We start from the raw sequence: 27,402 nt of genomic DNA on the forward strand, positions 1-27,402 counted from the left end.
ATCAATAAATTTAAATTAAAAACCTATATCATTAAATTTTTTATTTTATTTTATTTTTCAACAAACATCTAAGTTTCAAACAAAATAATAATAATAAGAGTAATTATATTAATTTCAAATCATATCCAAACAAGAATTTAAAATTATTTTCAATCAAAATCATTTTTTTGAACTTTATTGATGCCGGGTGGAGCGTAAAGAAAACTTGAAATTTCTACAAATAACACGTAATTTTAACATCAACCAACAATAAGGGACTAATATTAAAATATAATGACCTCAATTGAAAGCTTTAAACAATAAAGACTAAATTAAAACATATATTTAACATAAAAACTAAGCACTCCGCATAATGTAACCCTCGCTTATTTTCTTTCGATGTGATGAATTTTTCTACAGTAGTTAGGTCATTGGAGGATTTTAATTAATAGATTGATGTGAACATTTAATATTAGAAAAACATTAGTTTTTTTTAGTTAATTATATAAAATATGTATTTTCCAAACCATCATTTCATTACTCCATTTTAATGACATTCCTAAGTGGAAACTTGATTATAAATTATTCATACTTTAATAAAATTGAAAATTTTAAAACAAAAACCAGTACACACTTCAATGGTATATACAAATTAAGAAGCCAATATCAGATACGAAAATTAGATTACCACCAAAATAAGTATAACCTACGAGGATCCCACATTGAAAATAAAAGAGACCTTATAATGATTTATAATAGACATAAACTATTCCTCTCATTAGAGAAGATATAGCTTTATACTTTATAAATAGATTCCATCAATAAAAGTTCTTCAAACTCAATCAATATCTTATATCAACATAACAAGGCTGATTAGGCTCGACAGATCTTTTCATAAAAGAAAATTGGTCACAAGAGTTCATTCATTAGTAAACCTTCAGTGATGGTAAGGTCAGGACCATCCATATTTGCCTGCCCTTGGAGATTAACCAACCCGTGTCTAGAGTCACCTTCTTCTAGGCTTCGCTTGATTATACGATATTGTCATTCAAATATAAGTCGACCATCAAAAAAAAAAAAATACTAAAACTGAAAGAGCAAGTGTAGCAGACAATTCTTTGAAAAGTAATAATCCTAGAGAACAATTGTTTATAGCAACATTTTCATCCCACATCAAGAATCAGCGTTCATCTCCCATAAATTTTTCTTTTTCTCTAATAAAATACATTACAATTGATGTTCAGACTTGGAAATTACATTATCAAGGATTCTTTTTTCATACCTGTCCGACGAGGAAAACAACATTTACTTTGTGTTTTGATCTAAAAATCAAGGAAAGAGCACTGCTTCCGAGCATGTTCTGGAATGAGTTTGGAGAGGAGCTCCAAAGTTGCACCTTTCAGCTCTGCAGATCTCACCATATTTAGTAACACATAGAGCAAATGATTTATATGTTCATAATAGGTTAAAAGGCTTCACTAATTCCTCTATTGGTGATATTAATATATATTCTAGTCTCTAATGTTTGAATGTTTCTCGTTATAGTCCCTATTATTTAAAAGGTTTCAATTTAGTCCCTTGTGTTTTAACATTTTTCAATTATGCCATTCTCGTTGGTGAATGCTATAATGGACTGTTGATAAATTTATATGACATGATTATGATATTTAACGAGTTGGCAAAAGTTTGGAGGAGCAATTAGGTTGAAAGAAAAAAAATCAAAATTTCTATCAACCTCTTGGAACTTTCCTTCCTTAGATGACCTAATTCCTCTTCTAAGTATATATCATGACATTTGAACTAATCATTAGCCCATTTTAGTATTCATGGATGAAAAGAGTATAATTGAAAAATGTGTTCATCATGTTAAGATTCTCAAGGTAACTAAAACATACGAATGGTTATATTATTAAACTACCTTTGATTTTAGATTTGGGAGGCTTATTTGGTTCCATTCACTTGACCCTTTTTAGGTGTATAGGTTAATTTTAAACCAAATTTTAATGAAAAATTTAACGGAAGGATCTAACCAAAGTACAAGGACTAAATAATTACATGTACAGAAAGTAAATCGAACAACGAATGTAGTGACTAGGAAGAAAGAAGACCTTGGGGTTTGAAGTTGAAGAGAGGAGGCAGGGGGCGCCCGTTTGGAAGACGAGTATTGGGATCCCGGAGTTCATCAAAGAAGGGATGAACACAAGCCTCTAACTGTTTCCATTGAAAAATACATATCAGGAGCAGATAAAAAAATACATTGAGACTGGAATAATGAGTAATCAATGGCATGGAGAATTATGGCTTATTATTATTAAGTTTTTTAATGAAAAGTCAAATACAAAAGGGCATAAAAAAAATAGTACAACAAACAGAAATAGCAGCTGTGAAGTTCTTATGTTAATGAAATCCTTTTCATACACCCAGGCAGAAAACTGCAGTAACTCACCATTTAAAACAAGATAAAAGCTAATCAGTGAGACTATTTTCCAAATGGTTTTATATTGTTTAAGACATGCTTAGGTAATTTTCTTATAAAAATTAGTTTTAAAAATTTTTAATTAGACAACAAAAGAAAATATTTTTATTTTAAAAATCACGAACTTGTTAATAGTGATTCCAAGTGCACAATTACCTCAAAACTTACCAAGTCACCCAAGCATAGTTTTGGAAACAAAAAGCAGAGAATTATTTTGAAAACATTCTTCTAAAACAAACTTTAGAATATCAAGTGCACGATATTTGGAAGTACTTTAATGAAGAAACAAACTAGAGAAAAATACAAATTCACGAAATGAATAAAACTGAAACCATGGAAGTTGTTCTATAAAATCCAAGATACTACGAAATATTAACCAGCCAAAATTTTGTAGCAGTCATGTTTGGATCCGGAATACCATTCCATTTAAATCAATAATGTCTACCATATTACTTCTCTTTCTTGGGGAAGTTTGATGCATGTTTGGGTCGTAATAATGATTGTTGTCATATGATGGAGGGGTTCTATTCAATCCCCCCTTTCTTGACAAAGGGGCATATGATCTGACATGGTAGTTTTTTGTTTTTGTTTTATGGAGTATTGGACTTTAGGAGAATGACAGAGTTTTTATTGTTTTTAAGGACTTCCGTAATTATCCTTTCAATCTTATTCTTTTGAATTTGAGCCTTTTATAATATCCTCTCAATCTCATTCTTTTGGATTTGACCCTTTTTTTATCTCGTTAGGTCTCTAGACAATAGACATTGTTTTGACTCCCTTTCCTAGGCTGAGATTTTTGTGAGCTCCTTTTTATATTATTTCAGTTTTTTCAATGAAAATCCAAATTTTCATAAAAACTTTAAAGAAGAAAGTGTCTGCCATACACTCGCTATGACACTTGCTACATATATAAAAATAAAATTGGCTATGGCAATAAACTCCTTTAATCGGGATGATGCATAAGAGAAGGTGATAGTGCATGGATAGAACACTCACAGCAGTACACCTAAGATTTGGAGAATACTGGAGGAGTCTTGATACAAGATCCACTGCTTCCGGAGGCATGCGCTTGTGAAACATCTACGGGATAAAAATTTTTGATAATCAAAGGTAGTCTGAGAAATTCTAAAAATAAATAAAAAGCACTTCAAAGTGCTTTTAGATAAAGCATCAAACGTAGTTACCTTGTGCCAGGGATGAGCCTTGATTTGTGGGAATTTGAACTCGGTATAATTTGGGTTCATACACTTGATTTCTTCACGGGTAGGAGTCCCGAGTACCTAATCAAAGAGAGCACTTCAAGTTCAACACAAAGGGAACTATAGTTAATAAAATAGTAAATTATACTCTACAGAAACAATTCAGGTAGCTGACCTTGATTATCTCAACAAGCTGATCCACGCCACTCTCACCAGGAAAGAGAGGCTACAAAATTTGAGGAAGTCAATAAGAGAGAGAGAGAAAGGAAGAGAGAAAAATAAAAACTTCTGATCCTTCACTGCTTTGCATAGAATGAGAAAGAGGGATAGTTAATTTTGTAGGGAACCTGTCCAAGAAGTAACTCAGCAAGAACGCAGCCCGCAGACCATATATCAATTGCGGTAGTGTATTCAGTAGCACCAAATATTAGTTCAGGCGCTCGATAATAACGAGAACAAATATATGATATATTTGGCTCGCCCTTCACCTATTAAATATGAATGAAGAGGAAGCAATATAAACACTATGGAAAAATGCAAGAATGGAGGCAATACAATAGATCAACTAATAAAAATAATTTCGTGATGTAGAGATACGACAAAAAGAAGGCCCCTACCAGAACTTTTGCACTTCCAAAATCGCATAGCTTGACCTGATGAGTATGGGGATTAACCTGAACAACAATTTTATCAGCAAGTAGCTTTCAAATAACTATAAAACATACAATCAGAAGTTATTAGAGCAAACCAGTAGATTCTGTGGCTTAATATCCCTGTGGCATACTCCTATTCCTCCATGAATGTAGGCTAGAGCTCTGCAAATCTGTTGAGATACCGGGAGAAATTACAGATTAGACACACTCACACGCAAAGTATGGGATAAAGTTGACAATTGACAATATCAAATCAAGTTAATAGCGTCGAAAGTCAGGGCTTAGCCTTTTAAAAAAAGTTCGAAGATTAATCGGCAACACCATCATTATTAACACTTGTAATATGGAGGAACATTTTTTACATGATAATAATTATAAAGCATGGCAGATGCTGGCAATATTTCTTAAGGAGTCCCATGAACTCTTTGGAGGATAGCTACCATAAATTTCTTCATTTTGTAAATATTTTTATAATATCCAAAAAAAAAATATATGGAGAATACATTTGTGTCTTTTATCCAAAAAAAATAATATTTGCATAATATCTCAAGTACTATTCCCCTCTCCTCTTAGTCCTCTAAACATTTTGATGTGGTATAATTGGCTGTAACGGGTTAAGTCGCATAAATGAAACCACTATGTTCTCAGTTTAATACAGTGTAGTTGCTCTTAACTTATCATTTTGGCTAAAGATAAGGCTAGGTTATAGGCAAAAAATGGAAGGAAAATCATGTCATTTAATCCTCAGAAAAAGAATAGATAACCTGATAGGCATAAAGCTTGACATATATGAGAGGCATCCGCTGGTTTGCCTTTGTGTAGTGCTTTATTACCCGGTAAACTGTCTCAGGTACATACTCGAGCACCAGATTAAGATAAAGCTCATCCTTTTCCGTTGTGGAAAAAAAGCAATGTTTGAGAGAAACAACATTAGGATGATCGAGAAGGCGCATTGTTTGCAACTCACGGTTCTTATATCTCTTGTCCTGAAGGACCTTCTTGATAGCAACAGTTTCTCCAGTCTCGAGACACTTAGCCTGCAAACCAAAGTCATAAAAGCCACAAGCTAATACTCTTCGCCCTCCAAAAATTGTTAATTTTATATTAGTAAGAAAATTTCCACCCACCCTGCTCAAGAAAAATATCAGAGTTACAGATGGTTCAGAATTTTCAATTGAATCATTACCTGAAATACAATACCAAAGGATCCCTGTCCAACTGTACGCTCTGCCATGTAGCTTATTGTCTGTCACAAAGATCACAGAAAATTAAATTGCCAATACATGTCTAATATAACTTACAGGTATTATTACAACGAAGCAGTCTCAATAGATGCAAATAGATGGTATGGCTCTGTCAGAAAATCATAGCTTGGAAGGGAAAATTTCAAAGCAGCATGTTTTTAATTCACCTGTTTGGGTTGACCATTTCGACCACCAATAGTAGTTACAATTATATGACCAGTTTCTGTACCATTTCCATCGACCACTGTCGCTTCCATCTCCTGAAGGTGGATTTTAGACAGAAAAATGATACATAAAGCCATAAAGGATAGAGAATTATTATACTAAAACAATGATTCGCTCTAAGAGTCCAACCTTTTCAACCTTCTCATCTCTGATCTTCATTTCATTAATCTCCTCCGGAAGTTTATCAGCAAATAATGCAGCACCATTGGGTTTTCCAACTGGACCCATACCAGAAGATGCCATAATATGCTAAACTGTTACAAATCACAATGTGATCCTTATGAATCAGTCTGTGCAAATCCTAACCTGCAATTTAGAAAATACAGCATTGAGGAAAACAAACACCTAAAATCTATGCACGCAAACACTTAAATTTGAATTCTCTATGATAACCACATCTAAAAATTAATTGGTGTGAATTGTGGTACTCATCAATATCTCAAATTGGTGGTTCCAAGGCCTTCTGAAATTATGACCCTCTTACATGAATCCAAAGAACTTTACTACTGTGCCTAACTCCAGCCTTGAGGGCCTTGAAGGCTTAGGAAAAAATTAATTTCTGACATTCTAATCAGAGTAACCATTTAAAACAGTATCACTGCAAAACATAATTTGCTGGCCTTACTGATGAATGTAGAACTAACGTCCCACAAAAAAATAACTTCAAGTTTGAACTTCTATTGCTGTTCCTCAAGTGAATGACTCTTCGAAGACCCGCTATGGAGAAATGCACTCTGTAGTTTGAGAAATGACCATTCTTGCAATGTATCGGTGCAGATGAAGCACGATCCCTGAACAAAGGCTGGTGTACACTTGGATATATCTCCTTTGGAATTGGAAGCAAGGGACCTGCAGCTCCATGGTCAAATGAATCCTGCTTGGGGGTTGGATAAGGTTGAGGGAATTTCCACTAAATATGTGGAGAGGAGATTCTTGACGCTATTGGTAATAAATCGAAGGGGTGGGGGGTGAACATTTTTGTGCATTAAAGTGGATGGAGGCGTAAAAGTTGACATAAAGGATCGAAACCAAAAATTTAAATGCAGGTGGTATTATTCCAATATCTAAGGCTGTTGATGCGGGAAGTTGCCCTTAAATGGTGGTTTCTCCGGGAATGCTCTAATAAAGTTTATGGATGCCCAAATGACCGGTGCGTTGCGGATATTGCAAGAATCAGAGCGACGAGATTTGTCAAGTGATTTTCAGCAACTCTTTACTTAAAGCGGAGTCCTTTTTCTGGGAAAGGTAAGCTTTCTTTTAGAAGTTCATATTTCCCGCTCTATAAGGTGGAACGGCCTAACAAATATCCAAGATGCTACCATAGGTTGGGTTGTAGGTCTTCTTCAAAACCCATCACTTGCCCTTGTTATAACCTCATCCATTTACAAAAGGATGAATTTTGTACATATCTAATCTAGTTTTAGAATATATTAACACAAAAAAAAGGTTAAAAACAATCAAAATAATAACAAAATTAGTCTGGATAGCTTCAAGAACACCAGAGAAAACTTGTTTTCTAAAAGGGAAATTTCATGGTTAGATTTAGTCTGATAAAAAAAAGATTTAGTTTGATAACAAATTGGAAGAAGGAAACCTTAATTGAAACAAATCTACAGCTAGCAAGGACTAAATTTGTAAGTTGTTTTTAGATTACAACAAATTTGTAAATATTTACTATAAATAGGTCATTTATAACAATTTCAGTTCCCATGGTTCTAGAAGAGATAGATCGTTAAGTTTGTTGCGCAAGATCCATCTTAAACTCCAATGGGGCAACCTAAAAATTTGCACAAATTTGGCCAATACAGCACCAACCCATGTGATCTTTTCTCTAATAAGATAGCCTAATGAAAGTTGGTTTGTTCCTCACCCTCCTTTTTGAAGAGGATGTGTGTTCTTTTGTGCCAGAAAACAAGCTTTAATACCATCAGGTTTATTCAGCTTGAGAGGAATAGAAGAATCGTTAAGGCTCTCTTTTTGGGTGTTCTTTAATTATCATTTACCGTCGAACTTAGACAATTGGAGTCTCTTCCTGTAACTTCCGTTAGTTTGTCCGTTTTTGTTTTTTTGGCTCTATTTTCGAACAACCCATGTGACTGGAACATGATCTTCGGCAATTCATCACCTGGTGGACGCCTCAATAAAATTTCGGACAAAAATACAAGACGAAGGATCGACCACTAGAAGAGATGTCATAAATGAACCAAAGAACCCACAATATATTTCTTTATTAAAAACTATCTAGATTTCTACATGGAGATTTGGGATAGGGATGTGAGGTTATTATGAAAATCCTGAGATGGAATGTGAAAGGCCGGGGGCAAGGAGGAAAAGTGAAGTGTGTAAGCGTGGTCAAGGAAGTTCTTAGAAGTATCCATCTAACCTTTTCAATTTTAACCAGAACCTAAGCTCACTCAATGGAGGATTAATTGGTCTAAATCTCGGTCAAGGTCTAGATAAAGGAAGGTTGATGTCTCAAGCCACGTTTTAGCATCGTGGGAAAGACGTGACATCTTTTATGCATATTAAGAGTTTCTTTCTTACTTTTAAGGCATCTATCTATTTTCTGGGCCTCCAAGCCTTGGATTTTTTGGGGGTTGGCTGATGTTGTACTTTCTAGTTTTTAACAAGTCTAACAGATTGCCTTAATATCTAGTCTGATTAGTAGTCTTTGAATGAAGTACAAAGCCAGGTCCTGGTGGTCTATGAAATCAAGGTTGGAAAGAAATCTAGAAACTTTTGATAAAGCACTGGAGGAACTTCGAGAGAATAACTTCAGTGTGCTATTGCTAAAGCATTTTTTAATTATTATTTTATAGTACAGAATGGTGGAGAGATTTGAACCTCTAATCAATAGGTGAGTTATGCTGGTATGCAATTACGCTAGTTTCTTTTTATCCTAAAACTTCATTGCCCTTTCTAGGGCAAATTCTTTATTTGCCCTCCCTTTTGTATCCCTCCATAAAATGAAATTGAGCTACTTGCCTAAAAAAGAAAGAAGCTATCAAGATTTAGTTTCAATAATCTCAACTAAACAAACCCCAGGAATGCATGGTGGCAAGGAGCAAGTCTCTTCATATTACTGCAATGGTAAATTTGTTGATTTTGAGCCTAAGTCTAGTTTACTTTTCATTTCAGCTAAAAGGTCTCGTACAAATGAAGATCTTGTTCTCATGTGCCATGAGTCTTTTCCTCACTTCTAACCAACATATAACTATATTCAAATCCCTAATAATCCTTTCCCTCAAACAAAAAGCCACGTAACCTCCCTCCGCTATTAGGCATATCAAGAGCTTGCTCTAATCTAGGTCAACTTTGCTTTTCTGGAGCACACCACTTGGGAAATGAAGCTCATTCATGAATCACATTGTGTAGGATAACCAGCATCAACAACTCTTGATTGAACTCAACTCTAAGAACTTCGGATATTAAGACATACCCTCCAAGGTTGTCCTAAGCTCAAACCTCAAGATAAACAAAGCCTCCACGAAATTAGTGAGCATCCAACATCCTGATTACATACCTATTTTTAGGGAAAAAAAATATCGACTAAACAAATTGAAGGGATATGGAGGCTTGCCAAGCCACACCAGCCCAAAGCGAACAAAAATGCGAGTTTCCACAAGACTCAGAAATTTCTATATTCATGACCCTACCCCATAAACCAGTTTCCTAAATACTACCATTTCAAAAGACAAAAAACTTAACCCAGGGAAATACAGCACAAACTTCCCTTAAGCATTTCAAATAAATTAATCTAAATCGCTAAAATCCAATACAGACACAATCTAAATAACTCCGTTCACTCACCATTTTCCAGAATCTGCTACACTACAGTACCTACAGCCTAAAACCAGTAAAATACTCTCAACACATTTCCTTCCAATTTCTCAGCAACCAAACGGAAAAAATCACCAATCAACACAATCGAAGTTAAAAAGGAACTACCTGGAGTGAGCCAGATAATTTCGCAAATTTTCGAATCCGAGCAGAAGCGAGACGAGTTTTTGAAGGAGGCATCTACGAATTCTTCCTCTAGCGAGAGAACGGAAAACAGAATTTCATTTCAGTATTCTCAGTTGCAGGGATGGTTCTTGCAGTTCTTTGACCAATGGAGACTCCGTAACTGACAGAGCGGACGCCACTGGTTTGGTCAAATGTAGTTAACGGTCAGTTTTTACGTCCGCGGCTGGAGACAGAGTGACACGTGGCGTTATTGGGGTGGTGGATGGCGTCACATCCTGACTCCTTCTGTGACCAATGAATAATTGAAGGGCAGAACCAGAACGTTCACTTTGGCATGAAAACGACGCCGTTTTGGCTCTATTGGAGTTTGGAATTAGCCAACTGTTTGTTCTGTACGTTAATTCAAAACGGTGCAGATTTACATTCGAGATCCAATTGGAAAAGAGCCCGTTTAGCCTTTTTGGTTGGGCTTGCTCAAGGCCCAAAAAATAGTAATTTAAGATTAAAAATATAATAATAAGATCCCTTAAAATGTGTTTAATTATACTTTCCAAAATAAAAAAATCCCAAAATCCCAAAAATCTCCAAAACCATCCATTTTCGAAACTCTTTTCTTCTTCCTTCGACCGTTCGTTTTTCTTCCTCCAACTGTCTGTTCTTCTTCTCTGACCATCCATCTTTGTCTGCCTTCATCTCCGGCCGGCTTCGTTTTCTCCGTTGCCCTTCTGACGCCATTTATCCCGTTCGAAATGAGATTTGTGTCCTTCCTTCTTCTCCGGTCGTTTCTGCTTGCTTTTGTCTCCGACCAATGTTTACCTCATCTTCAGCCGCCTCCATTTTTCTCCGTCGCCAAAGTAGTTCGTCTCCGTTTATCCCAATCAAAAGGTTTGTATTCCAACGGTTGTTTTCGATTTCTGATTTCGTGTGAATTATTGTATATATGAGTATATATATTATAGTGAGTTTGATTAACATATATCTTATAACTTAACTTGTATATATGTGGATATGTGGATATATACTATAGTGATTTTGAATGTATATATGCGGATATATAAGTAGATATATCTTATAACTCAACTTGTATATATGCGAATATGCGGATATATACTATAGTGATTTTGAATGCATATATGTGGATATATAAATGGATATATACTATGATTTTGAATATATTTTTTAATATGCGGATATATGTTTATTGAGACTTCAAAAGATGTTTCTATGATTTTGAATTGTCCTTGAAGGTTGACCATGAATAGTGAATTGAGAGAAAATTAAGGAGTAAATTAAGGTTTTGAATGAGTGAATTAAAGGATTTGTGTTGAAAATTAGTATGGGACCCATAATAATTAAAGGATTATGATAATAATTATGGAATTAAATCTTTTATATTAAAAAAACAAATAACAATAATAAATGTAAATGTAATTAATAAGGGTAACATCGGAATTAAAATAAAATCCTACGTGCAGAAATCTAAAAGTGTAAAATTAGAAAATTTTAGACATTTGTGTAAATAAGTTTCTAAAACAGCCCTCCGAACACTCGAGAATTTACGGTAGGTGTCCCTATTTATGATTTGGTTTTAAAAAATGGCCAAATGATATTTGGTAATGAAAAATATCCATCATATTACAGGTTTGATTTTGACACTTCTATCCTGTTATTATTTTTAAAATAAAATACCATAACTTCCCTTATCTTTCCTAGATTAGATCTCCTTGATTCTCGTTTTTTTCTAACCACTATTGTTTGATATATACATGTAGACTGAAATCACAAGGAGACATCACACCGAAGAAGATGAGGGAGGGAGGCAGAAGATCAGGTAGGAAGGCGATTAGAGAGAAACGAGGGGAGAAAGAAGATCTTGTTAGGCGATGCTACAAATTGACATTGTTTGGGGAAGAGAATACCCAGGACACGTGGAGGACAACCATTGGTGCCCCAAGGTGACCCATGAGTCATGCCCCAGCTCGGACCGCCGAGATCACCACCACTAGCGTTGACAGATGCTAAGTATGAGGGCCGAGGTGAACCTGGCCGAGGTCCGACCTACCGGGAAGCTCGGTGGGGGCCGATGTGAGCTACTGTCAGCGGCGTGATTATCGGGTGTAACCGTCGGTCCCGAGATTACCGGGTGTAACCGACGGTCCAGAGATTACCGGGTGTAACCGTTGCGAGATTAGCGGGACTACCACCCATAAGTAGAGGACCTCACTCCGCGATCAGGTAGGATGATTTTCTGACCTCGAACTAAACTGGGAATCCGACCTATACTGACTTGATCGTCGGAGTGCTCACCTTTTTGTGCAGGTTCGCCCAAGTATTCAGATGGGTCCGGAGGCCGAGTTCGAGCTGCAATCTGAAATACACTGTTGTGCATATCCTTGCATAAACAGACATAATCAAGCAAATGAACAACGGTGGGGCAATGCGGTTGGTGATAGAGCTGGTTGCAAATGTGGCGGTGGGTGGCAAAGGAGAGAGACCTATATGTTGAGTTTTTACGGATTGTGTAGGTAAAGCGCTTTATATTTTTTGTATACATTAATTGTTCAAAAAAAATTACACCTTATTTCTTACATTATAGGTTCATCCTATCTGTTCACATTTTTTATTTACCGTTTCTCGTATTTGTTCACCATATTTGTTTCTCTATTCATCGTATTTGTTCATTTGTTCGTCGTATTTGTTAATTGTTCCTCTGTTACTGTACTTGCTATTTGTTCCTCTGTTCGTCGTGTTCATCTATTTGTTTTGGGTCTTATTATTTATGTTTCAGGGTAAAAATCGTACAGCCACGTGGAGAATAGGGAAAGGTCCAATTTAGAAGGTCTTCCCTGGTGGCAAACCTAAAGATGCCGACCTGAGGTCTTCCCTAATGGCTGACTTGAAGGTCTCGTCTGGTAGCCGACCTGAAGATCTTCCATAAGGACTGACCTCACCATGGTCTTCTCTGGTGACCGACCTGGAGAGCTCCATGAGGATCAACCTAAAAGTCTTGTCTAATGGCCGACCTCATCATGGCCTTCTCTGAAGGCCGATCTAAAGGTCTTCCCTGAAGATCATTCAAGGTTGGAACGACCTTCCATACTTAGCCAAATTCTAGATGACAAGAGTATAAACTGGAATAGTTACTCTCGACAGGCCGACCTTGGTCTCGACATGTTCAACCGCTAGTCGGATTCCTTGTCGGGTACCTAAACCTATAAATATGGTACTTCACTCTTTAGGTATCGTATTCTAACTTGACCTCCATACTAAAGTTGGACACAAAACTGACTTGAGCGTCGGAGTGTTTGTTTCTTGTGCAGGTCTTTCCTTGCCTAGTGATCTTTCTTCCTAATACTTCAGCTCATTCCAGTCAGCTCATTTCAGTCAACCCACCTTGACCCCTGGAGTTGGTCATTCCTTCTCAAGGACACCCAAACTCTCCCAACGATCATATCTGGAGCAGGTCAAGCTCTTCCAACGATCATACCTCGTCACATTTTTTGCATAAACAATTTATGTTTCTAACTATATTGTTTTGGGTCTTAGTATTTGTGTTTCTAATCACATTTTGTTTATAATATAGTCTTTAAGATTTTTTAGTATCATGTTTTATAATGATTTTATTGTTTAACTATTTTGGTTCATTTTGTTGTTTGTAATTTTAAATTGTTTGTTTTGGTTACTGTATTTTCAATTTTGGTTCATTTTAGTATTTATACTTTCAAAATATCACTTTTTTAGTCTTTGTTTGCCAAATTTTATCACAAATTCCACCCATAACACAAATCTTTTAATATAAAACTTCAGTTACATTTCAATAAATATATTGAAAACAGTGTCGTGTTAAAATTGTGATAAAAAAAATGAGGTTGAAAATAAAATTAAGAAAAACATTGTCACTTTTTAAAAGTACATGAATCAAAACAAACATTTTGAAAGAGCTAAAATGAACCAACCTAATTGATTACTTGAATGATGTTCGGTTTTTGTTGTCCATTGTTGTTAGTCAATATTATTTAATTTACTTGATTTATTTTTTCAAAGAAAAATCAACCTTTGAAACCTCATTCACAATTAACAAATTTAAAAATAAAAACTTACACAAAGTTTTTTCACAATACTTTAATTATTAAGAAGTACTCACATTATTATTTAATTTATCCGATTTATTTTTCCAAAAAAAAATTTATTGAACAATGGAAACTTCAATCACAATTCACATGAAAATATATATACACACAATTTTGTACAACAAATGAATTAATAAGAACATTGACCATACTGCCCATCTGTCCTATTCAAAATAATTATAAATTTAGAAATTATTGTGCTCAAAAATTCAAAACTCACATGTTTAACAATTGGAATTGTGAATGAACAAGAAACATTGAATGAGCAACAAAAATTAAGGCTTTTTTTTTTAGTTCAAACAAAAAATAAGGCTTGTGATTTTATTTTTAATCCATTTTTATTTTCAAACACGGCATAAAAAACCTTTCTCCATCAAGTGTCAAAGATTTGCTTCTTTTTTATTTTGTTTTTTCTAGTAATTATAATTGACATATTGCCATTTTGAGTTTAATTAATTCATAATTATATATATATATATATATATATATATATTGCTAATCTTAATAGATTGGATTATCTCTATATTCCAAGACTGCTAACTTATTTTGGATGTGAAGTAAATGACAAAATTATAATAAATTATAGATAATAGCCACATTGCTTCTATATTGCTTGAAGCAATTGTTAACATATATTACTTATGTCTTTAAACTACCAAATTTTTCTCCATTTAGGTCAGATTTTCAATTTAGTAGCTACAGTTTCAAAATTTCCAATTTGATTTTTATAATTTATACTTAATTTTAACTTGGTCCATATAATCTTAAAAATTTAAAATTGACTGGTATAATTTTGTCAAACTTCACAAATAGTACTTTCTATTTCACGGATGAATACATATGTTTTATACTTGCATAGTTAATTTGACTGTGATCGAATTGAATTTAAACTATAAACTATAGAGGTTAAATTTGTAATTTAACTTAAAAAAGAAAAGGGTTGGTTTTGAAATAACATGATTTTGAAATAAATTGTGCCTTTTAAGTTCTAACACATTTTTAGATAAGTTTTTAGGTACCGTAAATGTGAGGTGAAATTTTGATGTATAATTATGTTCACGTTGACATAAATTTTAGAAACTTGTTTATTAAAATATAATTTACCCCATAAAATAGTCTTTAAAATAAATTATTTTATGTAAATAGTTTTCTGAATATTGCTTAAGGGTATATTTGGGAATGATCTTTTTAACAACGTGGGTGATGTTTGCATAGTTAAAAGCACTCCATGTTGGTAGTCAGAATCATAATCGACACGTGTAAACATCATCTCAGTGCGGAGCCAACACCAGAAAACCATCGGGACTCGCCAACTCGACCCACATCGAGCTGAGATGAAGGAGGATATCACCATCGACCTGAGAGATCTGACCTCACGTTCGACCACCGACCTGGGGGCCGACATCCGTAACGGTCAATCATAACAGCATCAACGGCTTTGTCTCCCCGCCTGCTTATAAAGGGGACACTCTGCCCTTCATGAGGTACGCTATTTCCTCTGAGAACGACCTAAACATTTTGAACTCGCAACTTAATTGGGTGTCGGAACATTTGTTCCCTGTGCAGGTTCACTTGTGAGCACCTCAACAGCTCGTCCACATCAGCTCGTAACCGACCTATGAATTCAGTTGGAAAACAATGTCAACACTCGATAAAAATAAAATGTTTGTTATAAGAATAAGAACAAAAATATTTTGGTGCGTTTAAAAATGTTCTCTTGTTATTCTAACTTGTATGAGGTGTTTACCAATGTTGTCTATAACCTCAATTTATATAATTACAAATCTTCAGGTTACGAGAAGGAACATTAATAGGGCACATAGAGTTATTGGAGAAAAGAAAAAGTATAGTTTTTTTAATTAAAAATAAGGTATTTTTTTAATTTTAAGCCTAAGAAGTCATAACATCCCAGGTTACCAACTAAATTGTAATCAAACAATTATCATTTTCTAAAATAAGAAAACTGAAAACAAAGTTAAAAAGAAAAGATGAGAAGGTTGGTTTTCGTTTCTATTTCCTCTTTTTTATTAAAGAAAAATAAAATTGTTGTTACATCCATGAATATAATCACGTTAAAACAATATTTTTATTTATGTTTCATAACAAATTAGAATCCAAAACAAGAGATTGTTTGATTATTCTAAAAATTATATATAATTTTGAAAATATTTCTAAAAATGAGAAAAAAAAAACCGTTTTAGAATTTTAATAAATTTGAAAAAGAAAAACAAAAAATAAAAACATTGTTATTCAACAGTTTATTTTGTTTTGTTTTGTAATGACCCTCGAGAGAGGGGTGGGTCCCACGCCATAAGGGAAGGCATGAGATCCGGGATGAACCGATTTAACGGTTTTCCCGTTAAGTGGGGCATTGACAACACACCAATACTCACATGCAATTTTCCTTTTCTCCATGTCATACGCCGCCGTTTTCGGTGCCTTTTTTCTGCTACTTTCCAAACTATTTTTCAACCCATCTAGAGAATTTAGATTTGGAATTACCCAATACATCCACTCCCTCTCTCTCTCATTCATAATAGAGCGTTTGAGACACGGGTTTGATATTTTAAATCTGAAAATATCTAAGTCTCGAAGTTTAAGGAAATGGTCACCCGATTCAAGATTGTTCTATCATCTTTTTGGAAAGAAATAAGAGTCGGTGAATAAAAAAAATTAGTTTAAAATTAAATACACTTTTTTTTATGGAATATATATATATATCAATATTCATCCGAATCCTATTTTAATAGGGGTGGGATTTCTATTTTTTTCGACGGCAACAAAAAAAACCTTCGACGTATGTGGTCTTTTCTGATTGTTTTATCGTTGAGTATGGTTGTGATTTTTTCAATTTATATGTCTATTAATCAAATAAATAGTAATTATATCTATCAATATGTATGGTCTTGGACTATCAATAATGATTTTTCTTTAGAGTTGGGTTACTTGATCGATCGACTTACTTGTATTATGACAATATTAATCACGACGGTTGGAATTATGATTTTTATTTATAGTGACAATGTCTCAGATATATGAGTTTGTTCAATACATCAATATTGTGATTAGTGACTAGTTCGAATTTGATACAAATTTATATTTTTTGGATGGTTGGAATGTGTTCTTATCTATTAACGCTTAACTTTGGAAGTTTTACGATTGAGCAATTGAAAAGGAAGGTGTACCCTATTAGTATAGGTCGGTGGTAACTATCAATTAAGCCTTTTATGCTTCTATGATCTCAGGATCTTCAGATGTTGTACTAGTTCATCCATGTACCCCTTCTCCATTTGCACACATTTTTTTATTTAACAAAAATAGAAACATAGAAAAGTCTAGAACCAAAATGAATAGTTAAAACTTTTTGGAAAAAATATACTTTTGATTTTTGAGATCTAAAGTAGGTGTCTATTTGGTCATGACTGAGATTTTGAGAAATGATTTTAAATGGTCCTTGATAGCTCATTCCACCGTTAGTTGCGTTAGAATAACATAACGTTGATTTGATAAAATATATTATTTTAATAATATATGTGGGTCATGCTTTCCTTTCTCTTCCTCTCTACTTCTCCCCATCTCCAATGATGCCACCATTGCCGACCGTTTTTACCCTCGCCCATAACCCATCGTCGAACCGTCACCCTCGCAGAATTCAAACTATTTACAAAGTTTCGAAAGGAGAAATCCGAACAGAAAAACCTAAAAATTGAAGCAATTCGACAAATATTTCCAAGAAAGTTATGAAAAAAATAGCCATACAAATTCGAGTCATAACCACTTGCATAGCTTGAAAGTGAAAATACGAACACGAACGGAAAATTGGACAAATATTTCATAAAGAAGTATGAGAGTGTGACTAGAACAACTTCGACGAGGATAACGGTGCAACAGCAAGTAGTAGATGAGGATAGAAACATGCGGCAACAGCGTCAACGACGTTCGCTAAAGATGTGAGAGGAAGATTTAGAAAGAGAGGAGGAAAATATAACCCACAAATATATTGTTAAATTAATACTTTGCCAAGTCAGCGCCATGTCATTTTAACACAATTAATGGTCAAAAGAGCTATTCGGGACTATTTAAAACTATTTCTCACACTTTATAAAACAAAAATGTCTATCTTAAAACTTTAGAGACTAAACCTACACCCACTTCAAGCTTCAGGGATAAAAATGTTCATTTTGAAATTTCAAAGATAAAATAAACATCTATTCTAAACCTCAACTAAAAATATATTTTTCTCATCTTTTCTAGATCCTTGGCTTTCTTCTCCCTTTTCTCACTATCTTTTTTCTCTCTTCATCATTATATTTATTACCAAAAGTCTTCCTTCAAAAAGAGGAAAAAAAAAAAAAAAAAGAGTTGTGGAAAGACTAAAGAGGAATGGAGGCAGAGGGACAATCAAAGATAATTAATAAGAAGATTGAAGCTTAAATTTGTCCCCCACCGACCATTACCTCTTTTTCCGCAGCTTTATCTCCCATGACATCACTTTTTTTTGTTATTACGACAAACATGGGATGAATTTTTTTAATTAAAAATTATTAAACCAGGATTAGCCATAAAGATCTAAATCAACTCGTGGATCCATTTCAAACTTTGTAATCAATTCCTCTGAAAATGTAATCCCATTATTCTCTTGCAACCTTGTCAATTCATTTTAATTTCTTATTTCTAGGCCGTACATCTTTATAATAATTACTTTATAATTTTACTCTCTCTCCTGTTAGCGAGATCATAACTTTTTAATTAATTGTTTTACAATTTATTATTTTTCGTACTACTAATAGTTTTTATTCTAATAAAAATGCATACAACTTTTATTAGTTGATGTGATTTTATTATAAAATATTACAAATTTCTGTTTAATTTTTAAATTTTTTTAAAATTTTACTTTTTATTATTAATTAATACTAATAAATTTTTTAAAATAGAATTTATTATTATTAAATATTAGAACAATAAAATTTAAGAAAATTTTATATCAAACGATGGCTGTTTAAATAAAAAATTACTTTAGTTGACATTTATTATCAATGAAATAGTAATAAAATAAATTAAAATTTATTATTATTTTAATTAAAAAGTATCACAATAATTTATTTGTAATTAGCTAGAAATAACAAAGAGGTATACTACTAATTGTCATATATCTTATTCTTATTCTATTCCAAACTATTTTAGTAAACTACATCAAAAGATTTTTTGTTTAGATTTTAGAAAATTTTTTATGAACAACATCAAAAGAATAATATTCTTATTTTGATTCCTTGTAAATAAACGGGGCCGGAGTGTTTTATCAACTTAATCATGTTTAGATTGACAGTACTGTGGAGATTTGAACTTTTAATGGAGCTGTACTCACGTTAGTCACATACCATCACTTTTTAATTAACTATTAGAGACAAATTAGATGACGGGGAATGCTAAAGTTATATCAATTTAATTAGGTTATACAATGACAATTTAATTGAAGAAAACATTTTTTTTATTATTAATTGAAGAAAACATTTGAAATTGCATGAAAAAAAGGTTTAAAATGTATTCCACTAGTTTGGCCATCAAAATTTTAATAGTTGTTATTTATTTATATTATTATTTTCAGAAGTAATATATATTAGAAGGAAAAAAATGGATCTGTCACACCCAAGTTACCAAGGAGAACAAAAAGGCCTTAAAAAAAGTTGCATAAGAAACACAACATGCAATAGAATCGAAAAGAAAGAATAATAATAATAATAATAATAACTCACTTATGAAAATAAATTCCAACGTACAACAATCACCTTATTTTATCCTACTGGTTTAAAGATCATTTGTTAATTTAACTTAACATTATTAATGATAAAAATTTATTAGAATCAAAATAAAAAATTCAAATGAGTCATTAAATATTATAAAATAAAGTTGAAAGACAAGATAGACACAACCACCATAATCTATGAACACAATTTATATTTAACATATATTAAATAATCTTAGGGGTAAATATTAATATAATGAGCATAAACAACCCAAGCAAGAATTTCTCTCTCCTTCGTCCTAGAGAAAAAAAAAATCATCAATTAAAATAATGCTTCGAATTTCAACCAATATAAATATATTACAAAGTCTATACCCTATAATTGTACTATACACACGCACACGTGTCAATCAAAATCTGCATTAATGATAAAAGCGAGCTGTCTAATGATATCATTTACTTGCAAATCTTGTTTTAAAATTATCAGTTTCTAACTATAATTAATTCCAAGATTGCCCTAATTAATTATTTTCAACAGCTAAGTTTGCCTAATTATGTCCATGCACATTATTTTTAATTATTTAAATTATAAGTGACAAAGTTTTCATTCATCTCTATTTTTTTTTCTCTTTTTAGCTTAAAATACCGTTTTGTTTTGATATTTGTACTTTCAAAATATTTATTTAGTTCTTGTACTTGACAAAACAACTATTTTAGTAACTTAATTTTATTTTTAATCTCATTTTTTCTACTATAATTTCAACAAGATACTATATTTAATATATTTCTTAAAATGTAACCAAGACTTTATATTAAAGGGTTTTTGTTAGGAATAAAATTTGTATTAAAATTTTGCAAATATGAATCAAAATGGTCGCTTTTTATAAGTACGAAAGTAACATTTTGAAAATACAAGAACTAAAATAAACTAATGAACTAAAGTTGGAAGTATAAGGCCAAAAATGAACATTTTAAAATTACAAAGATCATAGTGAACTAAAGTCGAAAGTATTTGAACCAAAATAATAATTTAACCTACTTTTGAAATTTTAAATTTTATAACAAAAGATTTTCGAAAACTTTAATTCACAATTCTTGCAATATAATCTAATTATATTTAATTACAGCGTTTATTTTGTCAAAAAAAATCAAACATATATTGTGACTAATTGAGCTATACTAATAACTAACATTTATCCTCGTGGATCAACATCTTGCTTATTACGAGACACCAAACATGAAACTTTGGTTAGTATATTGGAATAAGCAAGATGTTGCTCGTCTAAACTAGATCAATCGTTTTTTTGACAATTATCGACGAGGATAGATCTAGAAATAAATGTTAGTATAATCATGATAAATTTGACTTTAAAATGATTTAATTCTTCCCTCACATGCAGCTTGAACATTATTAACTTTGACTCACAAAGCCTACCGCATAGTCTATTGATGTGAAAATTAGAAATTTGAACCTATAATGAACTCATAACGTCATGCTTTAGCACCAAACTATTTGAAAAGAAAACTAATCTACTAATATTATTTAAGTTTAAGTAACAAATTTGCTACGGAGATGTACTCGGAAAAAAAAAATTTGAACCTAAGATCAAGGCATAATTTCAATTTAGTCTCCATAATTTGCTCTTTATTTCAATTTGGTTGGTGTAGTTTTAAAGTTTCAATTTGATCTTCTATGGATTAGTCAAAATCTCACAAATAATCCTTCTTGTTACCATATTAACACATTTTTACTTTACTATGTGTTGATATTTCTTATTTGGCCAACTGTATTGTTTGATTGTATTAAGGGTTAGGGCTGAGTAAAATAAAGAAGGAAATACGAAGATTTTTCAGATGGATAAACAACTATTTTGTTTGTTTTGATACAGCAAAATTACTAACTTCAAAGAGAAGAAAGAAAGAAAAAGGCTGCCATTCACGTGCAGCCAATCAGCAATCCACAATTATCAGGAGTTCATCAGATGGTTCAAATAGAATAACTTTCCATTTGATTTGGCTCTATTGATTTGTAGTGTATCAATGTCCTTAATGGTGTGTCTACAGTTTGTTTCCTCTGCTGGCATGTTATTCCCACAAATCTTAGCTTTGTTTTTTTAAGGAAGAAGGCGGCCGCCGAATTCAATTAATCCAAAGGAGAGAGAAAAGATAAAAAAATTTTGGATGATGTTCCACGACATCAAGTTGGAGAATTGTTATTGAAGATATTTCTCGTATTTGGACATAATGTAATTTTAGAATTCATGCTGTTTCTTGCATAGTCCTGATTTTTCTTTTTACATTTTGTTCAAAGTGATGTTTATGTTTGTGAAATGATGAGTTGGTTGTGGAAAGTAGGGGCCATATCAAGTTGGAATGGCTAGTGCTTATGTGGTACCTCTTGAACTAGTAGCTCTCGACCTATAAGGAGATGTAAAACGAATGCTCTTCAAATTGGTACCTAATGTTAAGTTTCTACCACCTATGTTGCTTCCTATATATCTAAGGGTCATTAATGGAGACCAGTGCTTTTGTTGTTGTCTCTACCATAGTTGCTCATGCTACTACTTGGCGTGATAGCATTCATTCTAGTTCTCGACCATCGATAGAGTCTGCTTGAGACTTATTTTTATAACTGATCTGTTATATCGTGTATCGTTTATGAGACATATAATGTTTCTTTTCTGTTTGTATCCTTTAGATATTTGTTGACTTTCTTGTTAGTGTTCCTGACGCTTTTTGGTAGGTCTAATTGTTCCATTTGTGCTTTGATCTCAGTCCATGAGATTCTATCTTTTTCTTGCCATATACTTCGCATTTGGTTAAAAGAAAGAGAATAAAAAGTGGAACAGCTGATGGAAAAAGAAAATTATGTCAGACATGTAATAAACCAGAAGAGCAAGAAGTTGTAAAGGGAGTTTTGTCATAACCCAAGTTGTCTTTTCAACTGTGGAGCTCATGTGTGTATAGTATACATCCATATAGAACTAGTTTTCAACCTATAAATACAAGCCAATCATCTTCTCTGCTTCTCAATCATATTCCCAAAATTCTCTCTCTCTATATCTCTCTTTCTTTCTCTCTCTACCTAATTGAAATGGAGATGGGTGGGAAGAATTTGAAATGTCTTACATCTGTTGCTTTCATTTGTGTTTTCGTTTGGTGTTTTAGTTTGCAAAATTGCCATGCAAGAGAAGGCAGGCATTTGACACACACAAAAACTGGGTCAGGTAGAGAGATTGAGAAGAAAGTTAGAGATGACACTGGTTTTTCTGGCTGCCACCGCCACGTTCATCGCCACCATGGAGGTAGCGGCCCGTCGAGGTCCACAAGCGGTGGCCGTGTCGGAAGTGAGAATATTGTGGGAGTCTCACTAGCAAGTAAAGGTGGTTCTTCCAACTTTAATGTGTTGGACTTTGGAGCTAAGGGTGATGGAAGGGCAGATGACACCAAGGTGAATTTAGGTTGACATTTACTTTATCATTTTCTATCATTTTCCACGACGTGATTCTCAATTTGGCTCTTGATCTTTTAAAATTTTCGATTTTATCTTTAATGTATTAAAATTTCTTAATTATGTCTTTCTATAGAAAAATCAATTCAAATTTGTTAATAAAAGGTTGATGTGCTAATAAATTATTTGTTTTATTAACATATTTGAACAGGTAGCAATGCCACTAGATTTAGATTTTGTTAATAGGCGATTGTGTTTTGTGTGTCAAGTCGAACCTAAATGGTATGTTCATGTGTTCAAATATATTAAAGATCCATCAACTTTTTGTTAACAATTATTTTATGGAATGATTTAATTGAGAATTTTTCACAAGTGAAATTGAGAATTTTAAAAGATATTACACAAAGACTTGCACATATGTAGCCTATAATTTTCATTACATATAAGTTGCACAAGCATTTTTACTTTACAGAAATGAAATCTCACAGAAGTTCTTGACAATGTATGCATACCAGGCATTTCAGGCAGCTTGGGAAGCAGCTTGCAATGCAGAGGGATCAACTGTGGAGGTTCCCGCTGGCTCCGAATTCCTCGTTGGCCCCATCTCGTTCTCGGGTCCTAATTGCCAACCGAACATTGTATTTCAGGTCAAAATCAATAACTGCTTAAGTGCAAAATAAGACCGACCCCATTTTATAACCATTTTGTTGTTTTTTTGATAAGAAACCGAACTTTTTCATTGAGGCAAATTTGTTTTTTATTATCTGTTTTTTTAACATTAAGCTTGTTAACTCACGGTTTCTTTGGTATGCTTTAACATTTTTTTTAGAAACATATTTGAACTCTTAGGCAAATTAAAAATAAATAAACACTTTTGGAGGCTACTTTTTTAGTTTTCAAATTTTAGCTTAGATTTTGAAAATATTTTTAAAAAGTAGATGCAAAACAAAGAAATACATAGATGAAAATAGTGTTTAAAAGCTAAAATAGAATAATTAACAAATGGGCTATAATATTTAAAAGGATTCTGATACAAAAAAAAAAAAAAAATTCTACAAAGAACTTTCCAAAAAAGCTCCTTTGTTTGCAGATAAAAAATTTCTTGATAACATATTTTTAAGCACATCTCCTATGTTGACATGCAGTTGGATGGCAAAATCATTGCTCCAACAAGCTCAAGTGCTTGGGGTTCAGGTCTCTTACAGTGGATTGAGTTCACTAAACTTAAAGGGATTACAGTGAAGGGTTCAGGAACTATTGATGGACAAGGCTCGGCTTGGTGGAACGACTCACCGATATACAATCCTACAAATGAAAATTTGGTAATTTCTTAAAGAGTCAAATACACTTTTGATCCCTAAGTTTGGACTTAGTTTCTATTTAGTAACTAATTTTTAAATTTTGTTTCCATTCGGACCTTGAAGTTCTAAAAGTGACACGTTTGGTCCCTGAAGTTTGAATTTAGATTTTACTTGGTCCCTAAGGTTTGAATTTGGTTTCTAATTGGTTCTTGAGTTGAGTTTATCTTTAGTTGACATAACGGAATGACGATGTGGTAGCTAACCGCATAATTGGTCCTTGAGATCTCTCGTTGTCTATTCATCATAAGATAACTACCACATCATCATTCTATTAGGTCAACTAACGGTAACTGCACTCATTAACCAATTAGAAACTAAAATCAAACCTCATGGACCAATTAAATATTAAATTCAAACTACAGAGATCAAACCTGTCACAATTGAACTTAAGCACAAAATAGAAACTAAATTTATTCGAAAGACCGAAAGTGATGGTGTTTTAGACTCACTGACCAAATAGAAACTAAGTAAAATGTTTATTTAAAGTCAAACAGCTATCTAATCACTGTTAAATCACCAATCAACCCAAAAGTTTAAAATTGATAGGTTACAGTAAATTTAATCTTATAGATGGCTTTAATCTCATGCAGGACGAGCAAAGCAGTAGCGGAAAACTTCCAAGCACCAAACCAACAGTACAGTCTTGGCTTAAACTTGAGAATAGTAGAAAAAATGGGTCAAAGTTATCTGTTTGTAAATACTCTGATATTTTTGTGCAGGCACTTAGGTTCTATGGAAGTGATGGAGTGACAGTCACTGGAATAACCATTCAAAATAGCCAACAGACTCACCTGAAATTTGATGGTTGCACATCGGTTCAGGTCTTTTCCCTAACCGTTTCATCGCCCGGTGACAGCCCGAACACAGATGGAATTCACTTGCAGAACTCTCAGAACGTGATCATCTCAAACAGCAATCTAGCTTGTGGTAATCCTCAATTTTGAGCACTAACTGCAAAAATAGCTTTCTTTAGCATATGAGAGTCTAACTTTTGAAAAGTATTCCAACTTAATATAAGCAATTGTTTAGAATTCAGAAACCAAGCTTTCATAGAAAATGGAAGTATATACAAGTAGCATAAAAAAAACAAGTCCACCAAAATGGGATCCCCTATAAGAAGCGATTCTAGTCCAAAATAATGACGCACAAAAAGTCTTAGAAACCGACACCCATACAGAGGTATTAAATCTAACCAAATCTCAAACTTCTCCCGAGACCTCCCCACTCCCTAAAAATTCTACTATTCATCTCAGTCCAAATATCCCACAAAATAGCAAAAAACAAGTCTGCTACAATGCATCCTCTATCCTGAAAAGAGGCCAAGCACAACCTCCTCCACCATCATCCTACGGTCCCTATTACAAGCCAATGACACCCCAAAAACTTTCGGGAACTAGCCCCAGACAGATTGAACAAACTGGCAACTCCATAGGATACGGTTGAGGCCCTCAAAAGCATTTTTGCAAAGCACACTATTGGGGACCCAACAAAAAAGAATACGCTCTATGGTATTAGCTTTCACTTTTGAAGGAAGATCAACTTCATTTTGGGAAAGCAACTCATCCGTGAAAACAAGTTTGAAAAAACCATTTAACCGAACATATATTCACTAGTAAATAAAAAATAAAAAAATAAAAACTCTTAGATTCAACTACCAAATAGAATCTTATTCCCTTAAAAACTAATCTGATGTGAACATGAAACTTACATAAATGAAAATCAAACTACAGGAGACGATTGTATATCCATACAAACTGGAAGCTCAGGCATATACATACACAACATCAACTGTGGACCAGGCCACGGAATTAGCATCGGAGGGCTAGGACGCGATCAAACAAAAGCATGTGTTTCCAATGTCACAGTTCGCGACATCAAACTACGGAACACAATGACTGGTGTCAGAATAAAAACATGGCAGGTATATATAACTTTTCTTCTCTAATTTTAACTCCAAGTTGGTAATAAATGTATGCCAAGTAAAACCAGAGGCATTGATTGTAATCTTGCCCCACTTTTAATTTTTCATAAGAAACCGAGCCTTCAAGGAGAGAAACGAAAAAATATACCAGGACAAAAAAAAATAGCACGATAAAAGAATGCCCCAAGAAAAGAGACTCTAATCCAAAAGAATAACGCTTAACTGATAATGACAAAAATCCTTAGAAACAGACCCCACCGGGAAGTAATACTCCTTGAATCTCTCCCCTATAAAGATTCTATTGTTTCCCAAATTCCTCATAGCAAAGAAACAGACATACCACAAAAACCTATTTCTTATCCTGCTCCGTTCAACAAACTTGTCTTTAATTTAACATATTTTCCCAGTTGTATTGTTTGCCAAAAACTCCCTTTACAAAACCAAGATTAAATTAACCTTACAACTGATGGTCATAAATTTTGCCCATTGCAGGGTGGTTCAGGCTCAGTACAGGGAATACTGTTTTCCAACATTCAAGTTTCGGACGTTCAAACTCCAATCATGATAGACCAATACTACTGCGACAGAGGCAGATGCAATAACGGATCTTCTGCTGTAGCAATTTCAGGAGTAAACTATGTAAACATTAGAGGAACATACACTGAAACGCCAGTCCGTTTGGCCTGCAGCGACAGCCTTCCCTGCACCGGTGTGTCATTGGACACCATTCAGCTCGAGGGGAGTGGCCGCTCGCCTGAACCGTTCTGTTGGAAGGCATATGGCGAGCTGAAAACTTCCACTGTCCCTCCCATTGATTGCTTGCAGTCTGGCAATCCATCGATCGCTCGGGCTCGCGATTCTTGCTAAGCTTGGCAATGGCAGCTACATATTTAGTAGGTTATAGATAGAAATATCCAGTGGCTGATGGAGAGTAAGTTACATGGTAGACTGCTCAGAAATAGAAGTGTTATATGCTAAAAAAATAGTCATATATATATATATATTTGTATGTGATATTGTTGTTATATGCAATTGCCCTCGCTCAGAATTCATC

The 27,402-nt window shown here is 33.5% G+C and overlaps 2 protein-coding genes and 1 long non-coding RNA gene across 4 annotated transcripts; 1 reads left to right on the top strand and 2 right to left on the bottom strand.

Moving 5' to 3' along the window:
* Window positions 1–1,069: 1,069 nt before the first annotated feature.
* On the bottom strand, window positions 1,070–9,920 carry SK13 (shaggy-like kinase 13). The gene is made up of 13 exons (XM_022296477.2): window positions 9,725–9,920; window positions 5,906–6,082; window positions 5,719–5,811; window positions 5,494–5,553; window positions 5,072–5,344; window positions 4,403–4,477; window positions 4,272–4,328; window positions 4,002–4,142; window positions 3,830–3,880; window positions 3,640–3,735; window positions 3,452–3,535; window positions 2,088–2,190; window positions 1,070–1,384 (listed from the first exon to the last, which is right to left on the bottom strand). The coding sequence occupies exons 2-13, from the start codon at window positions 6,017–6,019 to the stop codon at window positions 1,302–1,304; spliced, it is 1,230 nt and encodes a 409-aa protein (XP_022152169.1). The 5' UTR covers window positions 6,020–6,082; window positions 9,725–9,920; the 3' UTR covers window positions 1,070–1,301.
* An 11,325-nt stretch (window positions 9,921–21,245) lies between these two features.
* LOC111019919 (Pectin lyase-like superfamily protein) lies at window positions 21,246–27,220 on the top strand. 2 transcript variants are annotated; one of them, XM_022296439.2, is made up of 7 exons: window positions 21,250–23,066; window positions 23,582–23,713; window positions 24,212–24,388; window positions 25,018–25,062; window positions 25,147–25,354; window positions 26,158–26,348; window positions 26,841–27,220. In XM_022296439.2, the coding sequence occupies exons 1-7, from the start codon at window positions 22,710–22,712 to the stop codon at window positions 27,213–27,215; spliced, it is 1,485 nt and encodes a 494-aa protein (XP_022152131.2). In that variant the 5' UTR covers window positions 21,250–22,709; the 3' UTR covers window positions 27,216–27,220. The 2 variants fall into 2 exon arrangements, with proteins under 2 accessions (XP_087984408.1, XP_022152131.2); XM_088128282.1 differs by having other exon boundaries at window positions 21,246–23,066; window positions 25,018–25,354.
* LOC148209507 (uncharacterized) lies at window positions 23,445–27,179 on the bottom strand. Its single transcript, XR_015793258.1, has 3 exons — window positions 27,009–27,179; window positions 25,219–25,378; window positions 23,445–23,684 (listed from the first exon to the last, which is right to left on the bottom strand). It is a non-coding gene; the product is annotated as an uncharacterized LOC148209507 (long non-coding RNA).
* Window positions 27,221–27,402: the final 182 nt, after the last annotated feature.

The sequence above is a fragment of the Momordica charantia genome (assembly GCF_013281855.1).
Source record: "Momordica charantia cultivar OHB3-1 chromosome 8 unlocalized genomic scaffold, Mcharantia_2.0 BLBB01000008.1, whole genome shotgun sequence".
In the NCBI taxonomy this organism is placed as follows: Eukaryota; Viridiplantae; Streptophyta; class Magnoliopsida; order Cucurbitales; family Cucurbitaceae; genus Momordica; species Momordica charantia.

What these genes read in the sequence shown, in the direction of transcription:
- LOC111019919 (XM_088128282.1), top strand. Translation starts at nt 22,710, where the DNA reads ATGGAGATGGGTGGGAAGAATTTGAAATGTCTTACATCTGTTGCTTTC. An exon ending in AAACAGCAATCTAGCTTGTG is followed by an intron (nt 25,355 to 26,157) that starts GTAATCCTCAAT and finishes ATCAAACTACAG; the next exon opens with GAGACGATTGTATATCCATA. An exon ending in TCAGAATAAAAACATGGCAG is followed by an intron (nt 26,349 to 26,840) that starts GTATATATAACT and finishes TGCCCATTGCAG; the next exon opens with GGTGGTTCAGGCTCAGTACA.
- SK13 (XM_022296477.2), bottom strand. Translation starts at nt 6,019, where the DNA reads ATGGCATCTTCTGGTATGGGTCCAGTTGGAAAACCCAATGGTGCTGCA. An exon ending in GAAATGGTCAACCCAAACAG is followed by an intron (nt 5,554 to 5,718) that starts GTGAATTAAAAA and finishes TCTTTGTGACAG; the next exon opens with ACAATAAGCTACATGGCAGA. An exon ending in TTAAGCCACAGAATCTACTG is followed by an intron (nt 4,329 to 4,402) that starts GTTTGCTCTAAT and finishes ATTGTTGTTCAG; the next exon opens with GTTAATCCCCATACTCATCA.